We start from the raw sequence: 24393 nt of genomic DNA, 5'->3' as shown, positions 1-24393 counted from the left end.
GATGGATGCTAATGCAACTTTCAAGCAGATCGAGCAATCATTTGCCATTGCGCATGCACCGCACTGCGCGTTAACTGCGATTGCATTGCGATCACACACAGAGGAATCCATCGCCAAGTGAGTGACAGACTGCCAGTGTTTGGGGCATACTTGCCGATATCCTGGCTGCCCCTTCCGGGAGGGAGCAGCCAGGTCAGCTTAGCAGGAGGCGGGGCTGGCAAAAGGGGGTGTGGCCGGGAGAATAGGTTCTGTTTTGGGGTGGGGTTGGGGGTGGAGCCACACACTCACATCATTTTGGCCCCGCCACCACTACACAATGCCGATATTTACGGCATTGTGAATCAGGGGGCAGGGTCATGATGAATCGCGTCATCAGCCACCCCGCTGCAGTTGTTTGGGTAGGTATTGCGGGGGGGACTGGAGGGGCCGGGGGACATGCCTACTTTTCTGGGGGGCCGGGAGCCGCACACGATTTTCGGGAGGCTCCCGACCAAATCGGGAGAGTAGGCATGTATGGTTTGGGGGTGGTAATGGGGAGTGGTCACAGAAACGCGGCACGCCTGTCCGTTTAAACGCTGTTATATGGGTGTGCAAAAATCAGCCACTGCGATTGCATATGCAACTCTGCGTGTCAGAAGATCTCCCATGGCTGCAGCAGGTCTGACCTTCCGTAAGGATAAGATGGCTGCCGATGTACTTCGATGTTACCGATGTTTACATAGGTATGCGTAGTCGCAAGCAGGTGAGAAGGCAGCAGTGGATGTATTTATACTTAGTGATCCTTGCTAACATTAGCATATTTTTGCAACTGTGTTGTGTGCGAAAATGCAGTCGTGATCGCATTAGCGTCCATCTCTGGTCACATGCCCCTAGTTCAGCCCTGATCTCATTGTACACTTGTTTTACCGTATACCTTAGACACTCTATGCAAACTTTTATTTCACTTTCTCCCTACTGAATTGTAAAGTACAGCAGCATATGCTGATGTGATATAAGTAAATGTTAATAAATCAATCCATCTCTTTTTTTGCTTTGTTTCACTAAGGTCTTCAATAACCCTCATTTGCATCCTTATTATCTCTAAACTTTCCTTAATATTAATTTTGTCCTTACCATTATTGCTGTCATATGACCCAGCAGGATGCTATCAGTGTGAATGCATAGGCCCATGCGTTCCAATTACATGTGTTTGTATATACTTAGTAGCAGCAGGAAACCATATAGTTAGTGTACAGCCTATGCAGACTTATTAAAACTTTTAAGCTGAAAATGTAATTGCCCATTTAATATAAACAGAGGAACTGCAGGAAAAACTGCTTCAGTGTGGCCACATTATATGGCACTAGCCATCCCCCATCCAGTGGGTTAGAAGTCCACACAAGTGATATATCACACAATGCACTGCATTTACAAAAGCCAGCCCTGTATCCAATTTAGGGCCATAACAAACATGCAGTGCCACTGAGGACCGAGGGGTGGCACAATTGCTGCGCCAACAGCCCTTTTCCAGCTTTCTGGGAATCTGGAGAGGTACTCAGCTACACAGAAAGGTGCAGGACACGTGTTTGGCACCCATCTTCCAGCTCCCTCTCCTATCTGTGATGTCATGATGTTACGTGCGCTGTGGAAAGGCTCTGCACCCTGCTGTGGCACTGGCCCAAGTTTTCTCATAATTATGACAAATTTGTCTACAGACCATTGGTTCCAAGGAATGATTATTATAGACTGTTTTATGGCGAAAGCTTTATGTCACGTGGATGGCCCAATTTCCTTTTTTGAAAGTTTATTAGATTCCTACCCTTTCTAGTGAACTCTGCACAGGGCAATGGGACTTGGACAATTGCCCAAGAGTATAAACATTATTGAACCCTTTGAGAAAGAGCTAAGTGAAAATAAGTCATAGGGGTATATTTACCAAAGTCTGGTTTTTAGAATTGGAGATGTTGCCGATAGCAACCAATCAGATTCTACTTAACATTTAATTAGCACCTTGTAGAAGATAATAGCTAGAATCTGATTGGTTGCTATGGGCAACATCTCCACTTCTATAAACCCGCACTTTAGTAAATATAACCCATAGTCTGTACATTTTTAAATATGTTTTTCTTCTAAATAGTCTGAGCTTCTGCATCCATCTATTATGGGAGGCCAATCATCTCTGGAAAATTTGAACCACTGAAAATTCACTACAAAAACATCAAGGGCCATATTTATCAAATATTATACCCAGAAAACACCCATTTTCGGAGTATACCCACAAATATTTAGGATCCTCTGACTGTATTAAGGAGGGCACACAGCAGATATCCCGGATATCAGCTGTGGTCCTCCATTCCTGACAGTAGCGGCAGTCCCTATAGGTTTCTATGGGTACTGCGAAGCGGTCTGATTTACCAAGCCCTGGAATGCAAAGCATTTTGGAGTTTGGCACCGATAGGATATCACCATCTACAGATGACGTTACCCTACAGTACCGTATGGGCTTCTATTTCACAAAAATTATTAGGAGAGGGTTCCCCCAGAAACCACCCCTGCAATAGCTGCCGCACATACGTGGCCTGCTGACAGTGCGGGATTGGTATGACCGGAAGACCAGCACCAATGAAAATCCCAATCAGTAAGTACACTAACTATAGCTAACCCTCTCCCCTCCCTAACCCTAACCCTCCCTTAGGGGTACCTAACCCTAACATTACCCCCCAGTGCCTAACCCTAACCCCCCGTAGGTGCCTAAACCTAACCACCCCCCGTCCCCGTCCCCACAGCCTATGCCTACTGAGGGGGTGCTTAACCCTAACCTCCCCCCGGGGTGCCTAACCCTAACCCCCCTTCCCCTAGCCGAACCCTCCGGGAGCCCCTAACCTAACTCTCCCCCCCCTTCTTTCGGTATGGCGGGTGTCGGGCTCTTGGCATAGGGATAATGATAGGCGTCGGGATTTGGACGCCTATCATTTGTCCCCTGTCGGGATTGCACAGTCGGGAAGCCGGCAGTCTGCATTTCGACCGTCGGCTTCCTGACTGCATACCGACAGTGCATGCCCAAAATGGCCCTGTCTCCCCATAATTGCTATTGCGATAATTTCACTTCATGTGAATTATTATTGCCACAAATTGTGGTGACAAGAATTCTAATTATCAGGTCTGAAACCTAATAATTAGTAAATATGTCCCCAAGATTTTAATCAAAGTTACAAGCTATCCACATTTTAAAGCACAGGTCCCACTTGAAAATAAAATAATTTGTAAATCAATATAGCTATTCACCTTTATATTTACTTTTACTGGAAAACCACTGGATATTTTATTTATTCTTTTTAACTTTTTTGAAATATCATAGATAAAAAATACTGCTGTAGTTACTAGTGTTTGAGTTGATGCATAGATAAGGAAGAAGGATGCATGTTCAGTTGATCCTTCATTATACATAGCGATAAGTAGATGCATTAAATAAAAGCTAATATGTGCCTTATTTTTAACCAGAAGCAAGGGAATAATTATCAGTGATTTGCAAATCATGTGATTCCCAATAGTGGTATATGAGTGAAAAACAAATACAACACATTGTGCCTTGTTCTCATTGTGTTATACTTACACAAGAATAGTCATGTGAGATTTTATTAATAATATGTTTCAGTTGCACAACCCTGTTTTTATTGATTAGTTATCAGGAAGGAAGCTGGCACGTGGCATTCTAATGTATCTTTACATACAGCATGACATATTTTTAGAATGTATTCTTGAAAGGAATGCCTGCACTTATCTAAGTCATGCAGTGAAATATGGACTTGTCATTAGTTACAATGTAATTTTGTTACAGACAAAGCAATTTGACCACAATGAAGTTATTTTCGGCATCTGGAGTAAACAATTGCAAATGTCTTTCTCATCAGTGGAAAGAACTAAAAACAAAATAGCTATGTAATACAATCCACAAAGAAGTAATGTGAGAATAAGCTATTGTAAGCTCTCCATATAGTTAATTAAATGTAGGGAACATTATGTTAGACATAAATAAGCCTCCTTATGAAGTTAAAACAAATGAGGCAAATGTAAAGATATGAATGTGCATTTTTTCTACAATAAATGGTGTCTATGCTATAAAGCACAGATCATGTTTATGTACAGTACCACTGTACCATGGGCTGACACAGTTGTATTGTTGTTTACAGATGACAAGTATTTTTACCACTTCAAATGAAATTACATGTGTTATAGTTTACATTATTTGTTCATCTTTGAATCTTTCTTTTTTTTTTTTTAGAACCAAATACAAAAAGCCAGATACATCATAAGACACAGTGGAAAATGATAAAAAAAAAGTGTTAAAAAAAGGAATAAATAGTTCAAAATCAATCAGACAGGTAGATGGAAAATTGTTGAGATGATAGTTCTATTTGTATTTATAGGGTGTGGAATGCAGGGTTGTATCAAGGGGTCAGAGCACCCCTGCCAAAGTAATGGATTGGCGCACCCATTCTCTGTGTCACTCCAGGCCACCCCTATTTCACTCTAGGCCCCTGCAGTGTCACTCCAGACTCCCCGTGTCACTCCAGGCTCCCATGTGTATCTCAAAGTTACCCTGTGTCTCTCTATATCTGTAGAGTGTTAATGGAGTCACAAACATTTCAGCAGATGGTTTGGAGAGATGAGGATCATGGATGGCAAGTGAGATTGTAAAGGTGTGTATACATGAATCTGCATGTTGTTTTGGATTTTCGACTAAGTGTAAACGTAAGAATCACATCTGAAGTATGATTGTACAAGTATGTACCTAGATTTATTTAATTTAGAAGAGTCCTGGCAAACACATAGAGATCTGACACAACGGCAGTGGTCCGTTAAAGTCTGTGTAGTGCGGACCACAGTGAGTACACTCATACTACCCGACGGCGGTGTGTTTGTTTTAGCAGTCACTGAGAGTCAGACAGACTCTCACTGGCTGCTGCACCCACAGCCGGAGCTGGGCAAGAGCTCAATCATGATCTCTGCCTTCCCCTTCCTGCAGAGGGTGATGATAGAGATGTCATGACATCACTCCCATACTGACGACCGAGTGGGAGGACGAAGGAGTGGACAGCAGCTGGCACGGCTGTATGCGTGTTATATATGTAAGGGGCATTACTTGCTGGGGGCACTGTATATGGGGCACTGTATTACTACTGGGGGCACTGCATAGAGGTCACCACGACTGGAAGCACTGTATAAGGGACACTAACTGATGCCGCTGTATAAGGTGCACTACTGGAGGCACTGTATAAAAGGGTACTACTGGCCAGGGGGTATGCAGTCAGGAAGCCGACGGTCGAAATGCCGAGGACAGCCGCAGGGGGGGGATTAGGTTAGGGGCTCCCGGGGGGGGGACTTAGGGTTAGGCACCCCTGAGAGTGTTAGGGTTAGGCTAGTGGAAGGGGGGGTTAGGGTTAGGCACCCCCCCGAGAGGGTTAGGTTTAGGCTGCGGGGACAGGGGGGTTAGGTTTAGGCACGTAGGAGGGGGAATAGGTTTAGGCAGCCCTAAGGGAAGGTTAGGGTTAGGGGGAGAGAGTTAAGTTAGTTAGTGTACTTACTGATCGGGATTTTCAGTGGTGTCGGTCTTCCGGCGTCAGGATTTGAACTGCTGGACATAGGTCTGGCGGTCATTCATACCGATCCTGGCCATGGGCATTGCATCACTACAGGGGGCACTGCATATGGGTGACCACGACTGGCGGCACTGTATAGGAGGCACTGCAAAGGGGGGACCACTACTGGGGGCACTGTATAAGGAGCACTACTGGGGGCACTATATAAGGGACACTACTGAGGGCACTGTATAAGGGGCACTACTGAGGGCATAGCATAGGGAAAACCACTATTGGAGGCACTGTACAGGGGGGACCACAACTGGGGGCACTTTTTCGGGGGGCAATGCATAGGGGGACCACTACTGGGGAGCACTGTATAAGGGGCACTACTGGGGGTGCTGTATAAGGGGCACTACTGGTGGCACTGTATATGGAGCACTACTGTGGGCACTGCATAAGGGGGACCACCACTGGGGGCACTGCATAGGGGGGACCACTCCTGGGGACACTGTATAAGGGGCACTGTATATGGGGAACCACCACTGGGGGCACTACATAGGGGGGACCACTACTGGGGGCATTGTATAAGGGGCATTACTGGGAGCACTGTATAAGGGGCACTACTGGGGGCACTAGAAAGGGGCGACCACTACTGGAGGCACTGTATAGGGGGCATTGCATAGGGGGACCACTACTGTGGGCACTGTATAAGGGGCACTACTGGGGGCACTGTATAAGGTGCACTACTGGGGACACTGTATAAGGGGCACTACTGGGTGCACTGCATAAGGGGGATCACCACTGGGGGCACTGCTAGGTGATCACTACTGTGGGCAATGTATAAGGGGCACCACTGGTGGAACTGTATAAGGGGCACTACTGGAGGCACTGTATAAAGGGCACTACTGGGGGCACTGCATAAGGATGCACTACCAGGGGCACTGTATAATGGGCACTACTGGGGCACTGCTACTGGGGACATTGCATAAGGGGCACTAGTACAGTGGGCATTGCAAGAGGGGCACTACTACTGGGGGCATTAAATGGAAAGGATGTTCCCAGAGTGACGAGAAACTGTGGTGTATCCTGTTGATATGCCCCCATTTTTCTGTGGTCATGTCCACTTTTTGGCACATGCACATATGGGGGGGTCTCTGTTTTTCATCTTGCTCTGGGCTCCAAATGCCTTAGTTACGCCACGGCACAGCGGCTCAGTTTGAATCAATTTGAGCTGTTGTTTTAGTTCTCCCATTAAAAAAGAAGGAAAGTGAACAATACCACAGGTGATTTGCAGTGGCCCCAGTTACATGTCAGTTCTAGGACCCTGCTAAATAGTGTGAGTGGTGTGGGTGACAGGGGAGGGATCCTCATTCCATTACCATTATTTGGAAGGGACAAGATTTAGTATATATGGTTTGTTTTGCTTCAGTTAATTGAATGCTCCAGACACAACACCATCAATGGGCTGAAATGATTCTTATATTCCTCAAAAAGAGCTCCCAAATAGGAAGATTATAAATATTTATATGAATAACGCTTATCTGTGAGCATTAGCGCAAAATAAATTTCACTGCATTGTCACATTTTTCTGTGTTGTAAATGACATTTATTGATAGGATGAACTATTTTATTATGTGACAACAACACAAGACTAATCAATATATAGATTTCTCATTTTCAATATGGTTATTGCCTGTTTTGCACCTGTTTAATAAGCCCTTTTGAGACTCCTGAATGTTATCTTTTCTATATTAAATAAATAAAAAAATAGTTTACAAAGAAATTATTTTCATTTATATAAACTGGTTTAATTTAGTTTCATTTTTACACCGTACACTGTGATTTCTGAACAGTAACAAAAATGCAGGCCCACTCTGCGTTTTTCCAGTTCAGATATTAGCTTTAGTGTGTGGTGTAAAATTACAGTGACATGTACTAGTATAGTTGTAACAATGCCCCCATGATGCCATGGCTATGTAGGCGCTGAGGCTTCACACTGGCATGCACCGTACCCTTACATGTATACACATCGAGGAAGCATTACCACCCCCACCCCCCAGCACATAGACCTGCCTGCAGTCTCAGCGACTCTGTACAAGTCCACCTAACAATACAGTACAAATATTATTTCAAAGTCAAACCCGTTTCCACTTTAGAACCCCACTTCAAGCTTTTACATTCTTTAGCAGGTCATTGGAGGGGGGGCGGGAGATTGATGATGCAATTCTCAGTGAATCAAATTATACTGGGGCCCAATGACTCTGTGGTATTGAAATGCAGGTTCAGGATAATGTAAAAAAAAGTACATAAATATGTATTTTTGTCTTAAGCTAATCATGAAAGAGGGTATATTAGGCCAGACATGTATCACTACAGTTGATTAGATGAGATGTGTCTGAAAATTAAAAATAGAGATCAAGTTCCAATCTCCATCATCTATAAGAAAGTGGAAAAACATCCTACTATATGTACTAGGATACCTTTGCATCCTCCTGCAAAATAGGGAAATTCTTCAAAATGCACCTCCTCCCCCAGGGAGAACCCACAGGGTACTCAGCTCTGTGCGATGGCACCACCCGGACACCCCTAGTTATGGCACTGATCATCATGTTACAGTTGTACAGCTGGATGTGCATGGAATGCTTTAAGTAGCACTTGCTGACCATGGTGCTTGTGTTCTGGGATCCATATACATCATTGTCGACAACTACATACTGTACAAACATTCATATGTCTAACACACAAATAGCAAGGTACATAATGATCCCATCAACTCCTCCTATTAGACGATGCAAATGTTACACATGTTGCCATTATGACCCACAGGGGACATGTATCAAGCCTCCCAAAAAGTGGACAAGTTGCCCATAGCAACCATCAGCTTCTAGTTAGCATTTATCAATCACATTCTATAAAATGATAGGTAGATGATTGGTTGCTATGGACAACCTCTTCTACTCTTTAGATGGCTTGATACATTTCCCATACAATTCCCTGTAAAAGCTAGGAATTAACAAAATAGGAACGGGATATCGCAAAATGGCATTTGCACTGTACTTCCATATATGACCTTTAATTATTTAAATAAAGCAGTAAGGATTTCCATTTATACCATATACTGTAATTAAAACAGATCTTATAAATGTATTTATCTTCATAATACAAGATCTGTAAATTAAAAAAAAAAAACATTTAGAACAGGGTCCTGAGAGGTGATGCTGTTATATATGTTCTTGTCACTTTTGTTTCCAGTGATAATACAGTTTTCCTCTTAATGACAACTATCGCAGCACTCTGTTACAAAGAAACAGTACTGTACCTGTGGGTGGCATCATCCCTGGAGACATAAGGCCAGGCACACTGTGGGGCATAATATGTGGGTTCTCTGGTGAGGTCACGCTCTGTGTTCTTTTTGGGGGCCTTCCCGGTCTGGAGCTGGAAGCAAAGGTAAATGTTTTAAAAAAAATAAATTAAATGGCTGCCTAAAACATCATTTGGAAGTTGTTTCAAGTGGTAACATGGACTGTAAATAAATTTGTTTCAAGGACGGTTGCTTCTGCAGTTAGATGTAATAGACTTCCATCACTAATTAGATTACATGCTGAATTCATTTTCCTCATTGAAGATCAGCCGCTCTTGATGCATAATTCATAGCATGTACCTCGTTACCTGCTTCTTCATATTAATATCTATACACAGTTTGAATTGCCTCGTTTGCATATGCTAAAGTTCTGCATGCAGCCTTCAGCATGAAAATTATGCACTAACTTGTAATAATTATTACAGTCAGCCAGCTATTGATTTATGAGACTTTTAAAAACCAAATATGTGTAGTACTTGTAATGAATGATATTTTAAGGTTCTTCAGGAAATTAAAAGGCAATGGCTGCCTTAGGAAATGTTCTGCTTGTTTGATTTAATACTACAGTTAGCTGGGAGGTGGAATGAAAGAGTGATTCAGACCTATAGCACATTTTTCGATGATATGTTTTATTACTTCGCACTGCTAGCCTGATATCTAGATGATAAATGACAATACATATCTAACGTGTGAAAAGGTCTTGCAATTTCTTTATTTTTTGTCATTTAAAGATTAGTCAAGCTATGGTTTAACCCCTTCCCCCTTGAGAACGAAAACGTTGTTACGTGTTTGTAGTGCCAATGCTATGTTCCATGTAGAATATTCAAAGGACAAAGCAATGAAGGAAAGGACCAGCACTTTATTAAAACTGGTGGTACATTGTATTACAGTAGGTGATATTACACCAGCTAATTCTTTAGAACATTTCAAATGGAGATATAGGGACACAAGGTTGATACATAGACCTGGACACATTGGCAGATTTCCTGGTACAAAGTAACTTATAATACAGTTTACTTTGCCTAACCACAAATACCATATAGTACTAAACCTCACAATAATATAAATAATGGATAACTTAACGAGATACTAATGATGTGTGCAGCAGACAGAATAATAGAACAATGGAGAAATAAATTGTGACAATAGGGTTTGAGAACAAAAAAAGGATTAATTAACTAATATTAGGACCGTTGCAACCAGTGTTCTAGGGCTGTAACGAGCTGCAGTCATATTTAGCAATTTCCCTGCCAAAGTTACTGTATTACATTACATTTGGGGACGTTACATATTCCAGTTCCTTACTTGAAAAATAGGACAATTCAAATATTTACAACCAGCCTCTGCAGGGTCAGTTCCCCAGTTCAGACCCTTATATAGAGTAGGAACTGACGGAGTCTCTATTTTACTATATAGGTGGGGACAGAATTGTTATGAAGGTCTAGTCCAAAGGAGGACAATCTAGTTAAGTGGGCAAAATGGCAACTAAGCCGGCCAACTTTTGTCCCTATGTAATGTAAAAAAAGTTACAAAGCCACTGCCCCTTATGTTGTACTGTGCTGCACCGGCAGTATCTAATCTTGAACCAGCATCAGTCATGGTAGCATCATATTGGGAACACATACTGTGTAAGATCCCAGAACATAATGGTATCAAGACGCAACAAATTATCTCATTTTTGAAGACCCTGGTGAAATAATAGATATTTATATCCACCTTACTAGCATACTAGAGCTACATCTAAAATAGTCAATCCCAGTCAATGGCCCTGTATGCATAAATACACACTACTGAGGCCAATATGAATGTACAGCAATCCTATAATTCTTTGCCAACCATAAATCCAGCCAGTGCAACCTTACATCAAAAAGCTCTGCAGTAACATACAGTATGTCCTCGAATCCCTCAACTGTGTCTGTGCAGATCTTAGCTGTTTTTGACACCATATGGACACAAAGGCTGCACCTTTCAGTCCTGATTGTGGCATATTATTAGTACTCTATATTATTAATTAGCACTTTCAAATCTCAAAAAGGAGACATGTCCCATAAAGATGTGTTTTATTACGGATTCTGTGTTTCCTTTCCAAGAACAGAAATTCACGTTCAGATGCACTTTAAAACAATGACTGCATGTATAAAGTTATTTTTTCTAGTGACTTAGTAATACATTGGATCCCCCCATCAGCTTACAGGATCAAATACAGAAAAGATAAACATTTAGCTTAATGACATCAACAGTCAACCAAAAACATCTGTGTTTTACTTTAGAAGTGATCAGAGGATATTCCTTTGTTTACATTAAAGATAATCACAAGGTTTGTATTACTGCGTTCAATTTAAGGAAGAAAATAAAGAGCATACAACCTCCAAGGCCCAGAGGCAGCAATATGTAACAAATGCAGGATTTCTCTCATTTTATGTTTAGTAACCATGGTAAAACAATAGAACTGAACTTTCCCTGAACCATTCTCCTAAAATGGGCACGGTACATGTTGACCTAAAACTGCAAGTTAGAACCTGATGCTATCACACTGACAACTGCTAACGCCATCAACTTTTTTTTCTGAAACTTTATCAACTCTATTAAAAGATCAGTTTTACTATACCTGATTGCTGAACACAATTGGCCACAAGGGATTGATGACGTCATACACACATCCTGTTTCCATGTTGTCCATTTACATACGGAATTTATTAAAACAATGAAGTATGTTTACAAAACTACAATCACTTAATATATTTCAAATTGATTACATGTTTGATTGTATGCTTAGGCGAGGGTTTTTGTTTTACATTTTGATGTTTACTACAAAGATATTTCCTTTAAATATGAAAAGGCAATAAATCTAGTGTTAATTAACGCAACTAAATAAAGTATGATGTTACATTTTGCATTACAATAATGAATAGACAAATAACTTGAATTTATCTTTTAACTACATTCAACTTTGTAAAATGTTAAAAAGAAAAAAAAGAATGGTTATGATTAGGCTATTAGATAATTTGCTATTTGTGCTTCCAACAGGGGGAAATGAGGGAACAATATTGCTATTTGGTGACGGTTCTCGGAAAAACTGGTCTTGTTCACTTCAACAATACTGTATGTAAACCTTCTTGTCCTAGTTCCATATAGTTTAAATGTTGCTGTAATCTTATATATTTGTTACCATTTATAGCACCAACATATCATGCAGAATTGTACAGCCAGAGAATGTTTATTCATTTGCATCAGTGCCCCAGAAGTGTTTACTATCTAATTTTCCTACCACAGGCAAACAAAATATTCCAGTACCAATTTGGGGGTCTATTTACTAATCTTTGTTAGGAGATAAAATGAACGGTGATAACTTACCAGCCTATCAGCTACTAACTGCTATGTCACAGGCTGTGTTTGAAAATTGACAGTTAGTAGCTGAATGGCTGGTACCTTATCACCATTTACTTTATCTCCTAACAAAGCTTAGTAAATAGACCCCTTGATTACAAGTAAAATTAATGTACCAGTATGTCCATAGGGGTACACCAGAGCAACTACAGAAATTCCATGCTAGCAAAGGTAGAACATTCAAACTCCTTGTAAATAGGGCCTGATTTAGAGATGGATGAAGTAGCACAGCCGCTGCGACTTTGTTCGCAGCAACTGTGCTAATATATGCAGAAGTCACAGGAGGTGTTTTAAGTAAAAAGATGCTCACTGCCGGCTTCTCTCATCTGATGCTGCATCTGAAGACCCAGCCATCGGAGCAACTGCATGACCCTCAGATTACTCAAGATGTCCGGGAGAATCACGCTGCCGGGGCCAATGAAGCTATGTCCAAAGACGCAGCCACAGGGTTTGGCACACCCAATAAGCAGGGCCAACTTGCCCCATTATCTGGAATGCACCATGTCTCCATCCCATCACCGCCCCCAAACATCAGCAGCATGTAATTTATGCTGTGGAATTTGGAGCACTGTGAGCGAGATCACACTGCACATGTGCAGATCTAAAAACAATCGAGATGTGCATGAACATCGATTTTTATGTGACACACCTGTGACACTCCCATAACATGTGGTTCTCCTTTCTGAGTGAGGAAAAATAATTGTATGATTTTGTTTATTGGCTTTTTAATGGATAAAAAAAATACAAATATTTATTTCAATATGTTATCAAAAGAATATCACATGTGGCCTAAAAATGATATAAAATTAGCCTGAAAAAATAAGAAATTCAAGAATATTTTCCATTAAAACTGGCATTGAGCCAAACCATGGACTGGCCTTAGAGGTGTAAAGCACCTTAGATCTTCCATCTTATATATTTATCATGTATTAAGCAAGTGCCCCACAGACCCAGCCCACAGCAAACTATGGCCCTGATTCAGAGCCGGACGCCCTGACCAGAGTGCTCGCTCTGAATCAGGGCCCACCTCCATAAATATGGAGCGTCCTCCTGGACGCTCGTATAGCTGTGGGTAACCACCCACAGCATATACGAGCGTGCAGGGTGATGGTCGCGGTGGTCTTGACCATCGCGACCATCGCCACTGCGAGCAGAAGCCTGCGGTTGAGTTTCTCAACCGCAAGGCCAGGAGTGATTTTGGCTCTATCAGAGCCAAAATCACTCCCACTGACATCACTAGTGATGTCAGTGGGGCCGGCTTCTGACGGTAGGCGTTCCCTTGGGAACGCCTCCGTCTGGGAGGCACGCCCCCGGCACGCCCACCAAAGGGGGAGTGCTGTCAATCAACATCGACAGCACGCCCCCTTTGATCAGACACTACGAGCGGAGGAAAGTCCTTTGCTCGTCGCGTCTCGCGCATGCGCACGACGGAGCTCCCTCCGTCGTGCGCATGCACAGTGCATACAATCGACCCACTTGCGAGCGGACAGCCGCTCGCGAGTGGGTCTGAATCAGGCCCTATGTCAGATGTTTTGACACTAGCCCAACCAAAAGCATTAAGCAACCATAAATGAGGTTTTCCTATATGCAAATGTAAAAGCTTAAGAAAATATAAGTTTTTGTAATTTTGTAATTTCCATGGACATAATTTGTTACATTAATAAAAAGACTTGCTAAACAATTATCTATACTAGCATAGGGCTGTACATAATAGGGCTGATTGGGGCGAAGGCAGACACAGCTGCGGCTCTGTCTTTTGTCCCAGGTACGTAGTACAGTAGGTGTCTTTATGCTAATACCACTACAAAGCCCTTCCCTGGTGTACATCCGTGTGTCTGAATGTGCAAGTACTGAGATGCCCACTCGCAGCATCTATGGACACTGCATTACTATTTGGTTCATCTGTAGATGCACCATCGGCCCCACCATTGAAACTTGGAATTTGAAACACCTCTGGCAGGTGCAGGTTCTCCATCCCTATATGGCCTCCTGTGTGAGCAGTTCAACGCCTTTGTATGCAACTGCGTTCAGCGACACATCCGTGAAATGTCTGCGACACTCCCATAAGCCACCCCTCTGTTACCATCCAGTCACCATCCAGGAACACCCGTTACATGTCTGATACCATGTATTCAAATCTGTACTGAGACTCTGTATGTACAAAATTGTGACGCATGGGCGGAATGATTCAGATGCATGTGCAGAAGAAAAAACATTGGCTGTTTGTGTGAATATTGACATAGTGTGTACTCTGGCCCAATGACTTCCATTTTCTGTCCTGTAAAATACATTTATGTCATTACGGTAATGAAATTGGCTGTATGATCCTCATGTCATATGATGTTTAACAGAAGTGTTACGTGGTTTAGGCAGAATATGGGCACTGTAGAGTTCATCCAGTTGGGTTTTGGTGCATCATGGGTGGGAAATAATTGGTACCCATTTTTCCTGTTTTAAATGTTGAGAAGTACAGTATGCAATCTTCATGCTTGCATCCATCTGACATCTAACATTGTTGTGCTGCTCTGTTATATATAGCCCTTACCTCACTTACTCAACTATGCCAGTGGACAATTTAGTGGTCCTTCAATATCACCACACACACTGTCACACTCTCTGAGCTGTTGTGGAAAATGCTGTGCTTGGTTTATAAAGTAAAGAAAGATTTAGGGGAGATTTATCAAATCTTGGAGAGATAAAGTACCAACCAATCACCTGCTATCAGTTTTCTAGCACAAGTTGTAAAATGACAGTTAAAAGCTCATTGGTTGATACTTTATATCTCTCCACTCTTTATCGCTCTTCTCTCCAAGAGTTTATAAATCTCCCCATAATCCAGTAATCTGTTCTATTACTAGTTAAACACACAGCAGCAAAATATTTTTTTTAAATTAGGGGGTAATTCAATTAGCCGCGGTAATTTAAAACATGGTAATTTATCCCCAGGGGTATTCAATTATCCCCGAAGGCATCCCGCAGGCTGCATTTAAGGTGTTGTTGTTTTTGCCTTGAAAAGAAAGCCTGTTTTTGGGTGCCGGACCCTGTTAATACATATGTCTGTGAACTTATCACGGATTCTATGTGTTAACACCCATTAACACATTACTTTAATGGGTGCTAAAAAGGGTCTAGAGTGAAAAAGAGGCTGGAATTGAATAACCCCAGGCATTAAAGCCCGAGGTTAACACCCCTTTTCACCCCGTTAAATGAATGGGGCTAATTGAATTTGGCCCTAACTTGCTAAGGGTTGGGTATGATATCCTGGCTAAAGGGATGCCGCTGCTCAGAATATTGACAGCGGCATCCCGACAGCCAGATATCCGACACCCATAGGAACTAAAGGTAAGTCTTTTCCTAACCCCTAACTTAACCCTAATCCTTTCTCCCCAGTGCCTAACCCTAACCTCCCTCCACCCTAGTGCCAAAGCCTAACCTCCCCCCTTCCCGCACCCTAAACCTTACACCCCCTCCCCGATGCCTAAACCTAACCTCCCACCTAGTGCCTACACCTAACCTCCACCGCCCCACACCCTAATCTTAACACTCCCTCCCCGGTGCCTAACACTAACCCGGCACCCTAACCTCCCTCTAACACCCCCTAATACTTACCTACAGGATTCCGATGGTCGGGATACTGCTGCCGGGATCCCGACCTGTAGGGATTTCGGCGCCGGTTTTCAGACCCTCGGCATCCCGCATGTTGGGATGCAGACTACATACCCTTGCTAAGGTATTTTAATGTACAGTATTCATCTTTTCAGAATCCAGGTTTTGAGAAAGAAAGGAAATATCTGTAATATACACTCTAATGGCCTTATATATAATATATTTATATCATGATACAAATGTAAAATTTTTATATTATATATTAAAATATTACAGATCGTTGTTGAAGTGACAAATGCAATTAGCTCTAAGAATGTGATTTCAGCTAAATATAAGGAAAATTCAGCCAATGTCCCTTCCAGTTACTGTTCAAGTAATTAAATTATGCAAAAACGCGTAGTACTAACTTGTGTTGTGTATCAAAGGATATTATTACATCAGCCATTATTATAGCAGTATGTAAAGGTATTTAATTGACATAAATCATATCAGAAATAATTTCTGACCGCAAATGCAGCCTCCATAGGATTCTATGTGGGCTGCTATGCAAGTTCCCGAATGCAATACAGTAGCCATGGGCTACTATGTCATTAACCTAGATAGTAGCCTATGGCTACGATATTGAAAATTTCTATGGAGACGGCTGGCATGGGTGAGCTGCGCTCAGAAGTCTAGCTTCTTTTTTGCCCAAATGTGTGTCTTAGCAGCAATGCAATGTGACAAAACTGCTTCATGAGTCTACACAGATTAATTTGATATGCAAAACTTGTATATCTGTGTGTACCTGAGTCTGCATCTGTACAAGGGAACTTGGTGTGGAAAAAAGCTGCAGGCGCTGCCTCGTAGAACTTTGTAAACAGATTCAGACTCAGTTGATTACAGATATACAATTGCCACATAAATTAATCAGGGCAGTCTGGTGAATCGGGTTTGTTGCATTGTGTTGCGACTAACACGCACATTCGGACGAAAGAGACACAAAAAAGACGCTTTGCGCAAACCGAGTCACACTGGACCTGGCGCACCAAGAAGGGTTTATCAAGCCAATATTGTTGCTTATAACCAATTTAAATAGGATTATGGACAAGTAGACTTATGCAGGACTCTGAAACACATCTCCCAAAACGGTATGCCAAAAACATGTAAGAAACAAATAAAATGACAAATAGAGAAACTACATTAATCAGCATGAGACAATGGAAAAACAGTCAACAGCTTATTATAGGTGAAGCTGATAGCTGTTGCTTTTCAATGTTGATGTTACACTGGGAGTTTGGTCCTTGGCTATGATGACAAAGCCAATAATCATAAAGTTTGCCTTTCCCACCTGTTAAAATAAGCTTTGGGGTGAGAGCACAATGATTACTCATGCAAATCCTGGTAGAGGGTGTTATGTACAGAAATATATATTTCAAATACAAAGTGGTTACTGAATATGTGCTTCAAAAGCTAAGTATCTCCAACTAGTGAAGTTCATATGTCTATTGAATAACTATTTGCATTCCTAACAGTGCAGGAAGTTGGCTCTTAATCTATTTTCCAAGACTTAAAAACACAGCTCAGCTCATGTAAAAATGAACAATACTTTAGTACAAATAATTTAATGATAAATCTATACACTGGCAAACTTACCTCTGCACAGTAGAAAAATCATTGTCTGCAGGCATGTGGGGTGTATGTACACCACTCATTTTACGTATGCAACAAAACTGCCAATCAAAAGGCATAAAATATTAAATTGTCATTGCCCTTTAAAATCCTTTAACTTGAATTCTCTAATTGTTCCTTCACTTTATCTCCCTGTACCAGAAAGTAAATAAATTAACAAAATAGCTTTTATCGCACAGAATAACCTTTTAACTGAGGGATTATCTGTGGTTTATTTTTCATTTCTATCACTAGAGATAGCAGTTCATGCCTCATTGATTAGTTTGCTGAGGTGATGACCAGGAATGAAAACAAGGTCTCTTAGAAATTGCCAGGGCCAATAAAAAAATAAAGGAAAAAAAAACATCACAAAATGCAGCAAAGCTTCTAAGCGTTATATTTTCAAAATGTAGTTTTCAAGATTCCTGGAGCCAAGGGTCAGAACGGTTCATCTAGTTTTGTCAGTATGTGACAGGAAGTAATTTCAATATAATATTCAAAAGGGCAATCACTGATTTGTTTCGTTGTATTTCCTATAATATGCTTGCTTTCATTTAGTTAACTAGAGTCATGCACAAAATGCTGTACAGTGTGTGGTGGTGCAGATATATCTTATAGCTTAATAACAACATGTTTAAGGAAAGAACCAAATTAAAATGATTAGGTTTTAAAACACAGATGATGTTAGTTTATTGTGTGTGTATAGATCAGGGATGGGGAACCTCAGGCCCGGGGGCCGTATAAGGCCCGCGGAATCATTTGGTCTGGCCCGCTGAGCTTTCTGCTGCTGGCCTCATCTGGCTAGCAGGGTGCCTAGAATGGCACCTTGCACCCAGAATCTATGCAGCAGTGTCGCCTGGAGCGTCATTCGGAAGCTTCAGGTCACACCGCTGGCCTTACAGCTTCCCGGAGCATCCTCAGGATTGTGGCTCTGCCCCCATGTCACATCACACAGGGGTATGGCCTACACCAGGCCCGCGAATGATGTTATAAATATCAAAATGGCCCTCGGCAGAGAAAAGGTTCCCCACCCCTTGTATAGATCAAGAAAAATAAATTTATTGTATGGGGTGCCGGGATATCGTGTCTACACTGCAGCTAACAGTAGCAATTGGCAACAACAGCAAGTACTATAGCAAACAGGAGGGTGCTGTTGGATAATATTGCAAAATGCACTTATCCAGGATAGATTCGGTGTCAGTGGCTTGCTCTAATGTCTTCACAAAGAAGAATACTGAGTAATTTGTTTTATTTAATGACCACTATAATAGTTATGAGTGACACAGGAAAGTATAGTAACAACATTAAACAGGAATAAGCATATTGCTCTTAGGTTTGTATTTTTTATTTGCATATAGGACCAATCATTTGATGGGTCGAAGGATCACTCTCTCTCTTCCCCTTCACTTAGCCCAGTTGCACATTCCCACGGCCCCTTCTCTCCACCTCCTGCAGTAAAAACAGAAGGCAGTGGCAGCAAAGCTGCCTCCGCAATATTTAGATCAGACAACCAAGAGTTCAGTTATCACTTCCCAGGCCAGTCTGAGGAAATATGTGCATGCGTGACCGGTTTACAGGTATGCAGTGCAAATGAAAGACCAGACTCAGAGAGTGGAGAGTATCAAAATAGAAAGCAGGGTGCCAGTGAAAAGTGTAGAGGAACTGGGTTAAAGGGAAAGGAACAGGGTTGCCAGAACAGGTTGGAGGTTCCAAGGTGATGGATCTATCACAAGGAGTAGACAAAGTTCCAGTAGACAGTAAAGGGGGCCAGGTGACAAGGTCCTACAGTAGGTGGTTGAAGGGGACAGCATGCCAAGAAAAAGTGGAGGATGTTTAGGGATGAAACACCTGCTTACATGCATATTTATGCTTACACCCAACTCTGCATGACCTGCATTCGCTTTGACATGCCCTCACTTTACTTTGCTTGTGTGCTAGCACTCTGCTACAACTCAATTATGTATCTTTAGTCATAAGTGGAGCTGTGATTAAAACTCTGCAGTGCCTGTACATGAAAGCGCTAATTTTTAGAGTGCGAAAATGAACAGGCATATGTTCAAATCAGCGTCAGGCCCAATGTATTAGACTGAATTCTGTACTAACCTTATCTATTCTGCAATAGCACATTTTAATCCATTCTTGAGTCAAAAACAGAAACAAATATAGTAATGTATATAAGATAAATCACATCAGAGTGGTTCCCCTTGTGGTGGAAGCTTTTCATTCTATGTGGTATATGATATATTAGCTCATTTATGTCATATAGATGCAGGTTTGTTCATTTTTTATTCTAATTCATTTTCAATTCCATACATTTTAATATATGCAAGATAATCAAAATCAAGTGCTCAATGTTTATTTCATGAAGTCAAGCAGTAAGTTAAGCTGATGTTATAGATTTATTACATTATTATGTCAGCACGGTTAGATTCCTGTGCTTTCCTTAAGTGGACATCCTATATTCCTGCATTAGCCTTATTAATGTTTCAGAAAATATCAATAATTTCTACATATTTATTAACTAAAATATCTATTAAAATCTCACAGAAGGATTGAAAACTATTTTTGTGAGTAACTGCAATCAATGTCTAATATTAATAATCCTGGTTTGAGAGCTACCCAATAGGTAACAAGTGTAATCCAAATATTCAATATTATATTACTGACCCTTTTACAAAAATATAATTATAATAATAATAATAATAATAATAATAATAATAATAATAATAATAATAATAATAATAATAATAATAACATATAAAAAAAAGAACAGAGATCCTTGTGGTTAGTTATACTTTTATATCAATTATATAAAAGCAGAGTTCCACCTTTCCACCCTCAAAGTAGTCTTAGGCCAGTGGTTCCCAAACTGGGTGCTGTGGCACCCTGGGGTGCCTCAGGGCACTTGCATGGGTGCCTTGGGTTGGAGGTCCAGTACAAATAAAAATATTTTTAGTCAGTGTGGAAGGCAAAACCAGTGCTGGCTACTTCCAGTCAATAAACATGTGGACAAAAAAAAGTGGGGCCCTGTCAACCACCACGTGACTGAACCTAAGGGTGACATATATAGATATAAGCACAATTTACTTTAATTTAGTTTAGCTGAATTTCTCAATAAGAAACTTTTGCCCCACGGGTGCCGTGGAAAAAATGCTGATACTCTAGGGCGCCGTGATTCGAAAAAGTTTGGGAACCACTGGCTATGGCCATTACAAGTATTGTCATCATCCTCCTCATCCTTTATCTCTCTGTATATACTGTCAGAATATTCTGCAACACTTTACAATAGTATCAGTTTATACCTTAAAAATACTTTTTAAAAATGTATATTTATTAGATGAGACTGTTTTCTTGTAGTATGTTACATTTATAACTGTGATTTTGAGAAAGAATGATGTTCAGAATAGTGATTGGCAGATCCAATAAAACAACCAAATGGTATGTGTGTCCTATTTTTTTTTTTGCAGCTATAGATTTAAAAAAAATTAAAAAAATATATATATAGAAAAATACATAACTTACTTTACTTATAGATCTTCTTTCACATACTTAATTCCCTCATACACATTTCTCTTTGGCAATGTTATAATTATAATTTGGCAAGTAAGATAATAAAAGGTATCATGGGAACATACAGTATGTAATACAGACATGACATTACAATTTACAATATGTAAAATATCCTGTGATATCTTGTGATCAATGACATAACTTGTGTCATAGGGCTTATTTTAAGCATTGGAATGTGTAACTGTCTGTGGAGGTAAAACACACCTGGATATGAGAATCACCAAACACAAGCAGCTTTCAATGTATTGTATGAAAAAATGTCCCCCTACTGAAAAATAAATAGGATATTAGAAATCAAATCACATAATAGCTCTGAGATCTGAATAAAAGTGTTAGGTATATGGTCAGTGTCACAGAACTCCTCCTCCTTCTAACATTCAAGGTGTGTTTGTTTTCATTCTTCATTTCCTGTTTACCTCTGTGTGGCTAGCGATTAAACAGCCTTTAGCCAATCAGATCAACAGATTATTTAAAACAGCAGGATATGAGAGTAACCTGTCCAGTCTTGTGATTGTGTAAATGAGGATTGAGCTGTATGTGACAGAGACTGTTATGATAGGAGGAAGGGAAGAGAGTCACAAAGTCACATAGGACCAAATTCAATTAGTTGCAAGTTCTGTAAAAGTTAACTCGGGTCAACTTAACGCGCATATATTGCGTGGGATCTTCAGCATGCCCAGTCCTGTGATATTCAATTATAAATGGCAAATTGAAGGGTTCGAGGCAATGTTAGGTGGCAATTGTACATGGTGCAACTTGTGATAAGTGAATGAAAAAGTGGAAAAATCACCCTGAACCCCCAAAATGTGGGAAATAAGATAGCATTGTAGTATAGAAGGCTGTAAGTGGACATAAGCAAAGTATATAGGGTTTTTTAAAAGGAGACAAATGGCTGATTTGCATATTTTTATTAAGAGTGAAAAAGTTATAGTAAGCCTCTGACTTATTTTGGGTTATATAAATGTATGTAATGTGATTTTTAAGTGACTTTGAAACAGCTTGAAATATACTGGGAGAAAATGTAACTCATCTGCAAGTTCAAAAACAAATTTGACATCTAGGAGTATATTTACTAAAGTGCGAGTGTATAGAAGTGGAGATGTTGCCCATAGTAACAAATCAGATTCTAGCTAAATGTTCTAGATGGTGCTAGATAATTAAGTAGAATCTGATTGGTTGCTATGGGCAACATCTCCACTTCTAAAAACCCGCACTTTAGTAAATATACCCCCTAGACAACACTATATATATGTCCACAAAAGTAACCCATTTGTTAGCATGTTATAAAAAAAACTACCTGAAAAATAACGTCTTTATTTACCAAATTTTACTGTTTAAATGCTTTAAGTGCTTTATTATTCACTGGGGGGGTGTACCAGAGGTTCTACAACAAGTCCCAACACCTTGGATGTTTCCAAACTTTCGCCTACTTGTTAGGTGCGACTAAAAGCCGGGTTCATTCTCATAGACAGTTGTGTTAAATTAACAAAGATTTCTAATTGAATAGCAAAAATGTTCATATATAAGATATTGACCCATGATAAGTGTATCGTGGCAAAGTCATCACTAATTGAATTCAGTCCATAAAGACAGATGGGAAGGAGCACCTACAGAACAGACCAGCGATGTAAAGGATTTCAGTGTCAACCACGCTATACACAGACTTACCTACTTAATATTTCTGTGCTTCAGGAGATCAGGGGAGGAGGAGGTTCAGGTGAGAGGGATGTAGAATAGCTTTGTGAAATGCATGATGCTACCCCACCACACACAGTGGAATGCACTGATTTGCCACATTAAGCCATAGGGGCATGATTAAATATTGCACAGTGAATCATGTCATCATGCCCTTGCCTCACATCACTGGAGAAGAGAGAAAGATTATTTAAATAATAATGTGCAGGGTGGAGAAAGATCATTTATGAGGGTACTTTGATTAATTTAATAAAAACTTCCAAACACCTGTTACAATTAATTTAACATAAAAAAAGTTATACATTGCATTATTTACGGAGAAAAGTGTAAGTTAAAATGAAATAAGTTGTTTGTCATAATGTGATTGTAGTTTAAACGGGAAGCCAAACCCGGGGCTCTCTGGCAATAAGGGACATTTAGTAACTACCATATGTATCACTGAACTAGATTGAAAAATAGTATTATGTTGTGAGAAGCACAATACAGAATGTGTCTTAATCTCCAGCACTTTGTTCTAATATAAATAGGCATTAATAATTCATGCAAATAATTGTGTTTATTGAAAAAAACCAAGTGCTGTAAAATAAAAAGCCTCTGCGCGTTCACCAACTCTAGATATTTGCCACAGACATAAAATAGAAAAAAAACTTTGCAGATCTTTCTTTGATTGCATAAGCATAGCTAAGGTGATTCCCCCTGTATATTGAACCTATAATAAGACTAATGTTTCCAACTCTACAAAACCTTAAATAGTCTAGATCTTTTTCCTATAATGTTTTACTTAGCTTTAGGCATCCATTTATCATTGGTAGTCAGTGGGCAGCAGTAAGTATCATTATGTATCGCTGCAATATCACTATTTGCCAAGATGCAAATCTGAGAGTTCTGGTGAATAAAAACCCTGCCCACTGATGACAATTTCCTTTCACTCTCAGCTGCCGGTAAATTGGGGATACATTTCTTCACCCTTCACTCTATGCACATTCTCGGCTATCATCAATCATGTGCATAGCCATGTGACCGAGCAAGGGATCAAGCGATGTCTCTCTGGCAGCACTGGAACCCATGTTTAAGGTCATGCCATCCTTTGCTTTTTGGCTTTTGATAAATTTAGTTAATTCACCATCCCCATAGAAATCAGCATCAGTATCGATATTGGCCAGAATACTTTTGGACAACACCTACGAGATCAATCTGTACCTGCAGTTTTCGGCAGAAATAAGGATTTTCCTTGAATAACACCATACTCAGATGGCGTTATACAAGGTAAGCCTTTAACGACTTTTTTTTGCATCTGTCAGCTACCTGAATAGCAGAAAACTTTAACCACTGTAGAGAGCAATGACTTGCTCTCTACAGTACGAAGTTATAGGAGCCATTAAAGGAGAAGGCAATTGCGTTATCATCTCCATTAACCCCTTCCTGCATAGCTTTGTTTCTATATGATTTAAGTAACATTTTCCTTGCTGAGTAGAACCCTAAGTAGTTTAAGTCTGGAGAAATCTCTAATTCTCCTTTGCTAACTCTTTAATGAATTGCACAAAGTGCTACAATAACCATTCATTT

At 40.5% G+C, this 24393-nt stretch overlaps 1 protein-coding gene across 5 annotated transcripts in view; it reads right to left on the bottom strand.

Annotated features, from left to right (window-relative positions):
• The window catches only part of DACH1 (dachshund family transcription factor 1), a 382097-nt gene that overhangs the window by 215469 nt on the left and 142235 nt on the right, over window positions 1–24393 (bottom strand). For all 5 annotated transcript variants that reach the window (XM_088459396.1, XM_088459403.1, XM_088459406.1 and 2 more), the window contains exon 2: window positions 8881–8996. In XM_088459396.1, coding sequence (XP_088315522.1) covers window positions 8881–8996 — 116 coding nt within the window. The remainder of the gene's footprint in view (window positions 1–8880; window positions 8997–24393) is intronic.

The sequence above is a fragment of the Taudactylus pleione genome, unplaced genomic scaffold (assembly GCF_031769625.1).
Source record: "Taudactylus pleione unplaced genomic scaffold, aTauple2 ptg000041l, whole genome shotgun sequence".
Lineage (NCBI taxonomy): Eukaryota > Metazoa > Chordata > Amphibia > Anura > Myobatrachidae > Taudactylus > Taudactylus pleione.
Note: the sequence above shows the minus strand (reverse complement) of the source record. Positions and strands in the feature narration are given on the sequence as shown.